This window comes from Pterocles gutturalis, unplaced genomic scaffold, assembly GCF_000699245.1.
Source record: "Pterocles gutturalis isolate BGI_N339 unplaced genomic scaffold, ASM69924v1 scaffold28746, whole genome shotgun sequence".
NCBI classification, from domain to species: domain Eukaryota; kingdom Metazoa; phylum Chordata; class Aves; order Pterocliformes; family Pteroclidae; genus Pterocles; species Pterocles gutturalis.
The window spans coordinates 12,061-12,964 of record NW_010103865.1 but is presented as its reverse complement, the minus strand read 5'-3'; the positions used below and the strand labels follow the sequence as shown (position 1 = coordinate 12,964).

Sequence of the window (904 nt, the reverse complement as noted above, 5' to 3'; positions counted from 1 at the left end):
AAGACAACTGTTCCCTATTCTAAGATAAAATTGCAACAGTTTATTTTATTTAATTAGTATGTCACTTGTTCTAGTATTTAAAAATACTAATATGCATATAAATTGATCTTGCATCTTTGGTCAAATTGCACTACAAGTATTATATTGTAAAAGAAGAAGGAAAGATGTGAGCACTGGGCTCCCATCAAACCGAATTTAATCTCATAGAAATGCTCTGTAATTCCCAGTACAGGCATGCTGGTAGGCAGAAGAGATGGTGACAAGCACAAGCAATTAGGGTTAAAGGTGTATATGGGTCAATTTGTACATATGAACTGCTGTGTCTGTATAGCAAATGAGACATCAGAGCGCACAAAAAGGACAAAAATACTTTGTAAAAAATAATACCTTTCAGAGTCATGTCTTTCATGTTTAGATATGGGATACTGGGGATGAAGATCTGGGCTCACGTGGGGCAGCTCAGCCCCCCTGCGGGTCAGACCTGCATTTTTTGCAACGTGAAGAAGCATTGACCAGCCAGTTCAAAGCACATCACTGTCAGTAGTATGACCCTGGAACTAATAGGATTTTGTGTTTCTTTCCTTTTAGTTTGAGCCATCACAGTGTCAGCAACAATCAGAAGAAAATGCGAACATTTGTCTCAATAGCCCGGAGCGCGTGGGGAATTTTTATATCCGAAAGAAAGCCTGGCTGGAAGTATCTGCTGCAGCTTTTTGCGGTTTGCTCTGTAGTTGGCTTCCTCTCAAGCTTTCTCTTATTCCTCGGCATGCACTTCTCCCTGGCACACCACCCTTTGGGTCCCTTGCTGGTTTCTGGATTCATCTGGATCTTGCTTTCTGTCGCGCTCTCCTGGTTCAAGCACCTGCGCTGTTTCAGTGTCCTGTTCCTTCTTTCTTGCGGACTG

The 904-nt window shown here is 42.1% G+C and overlaps 1 protein-coding gene across 1 annotated transcript in view; it reads left to right on the top strand.

Annotated features, from left to right (window-relative positions):
• The first annotated feature begins 625 nt into the window (after positions 1-625).
• The window catches only part of LOC104471517 (dendritic cell-specific transmembrane protein-like), a 3,362-nt gene continuing 3,083 nt past the window's right edge, over positions 626-904 (top strand). The window contains 1 exon segment of the mRNA XM_010086878.1: positions 626-904. This exon segment is cut by the window's right edge and continues 21 nt beyond it. Within this exon segment, the coding sequence (XP_010085180.1) occupies positions 626-904 (279 nt within the window).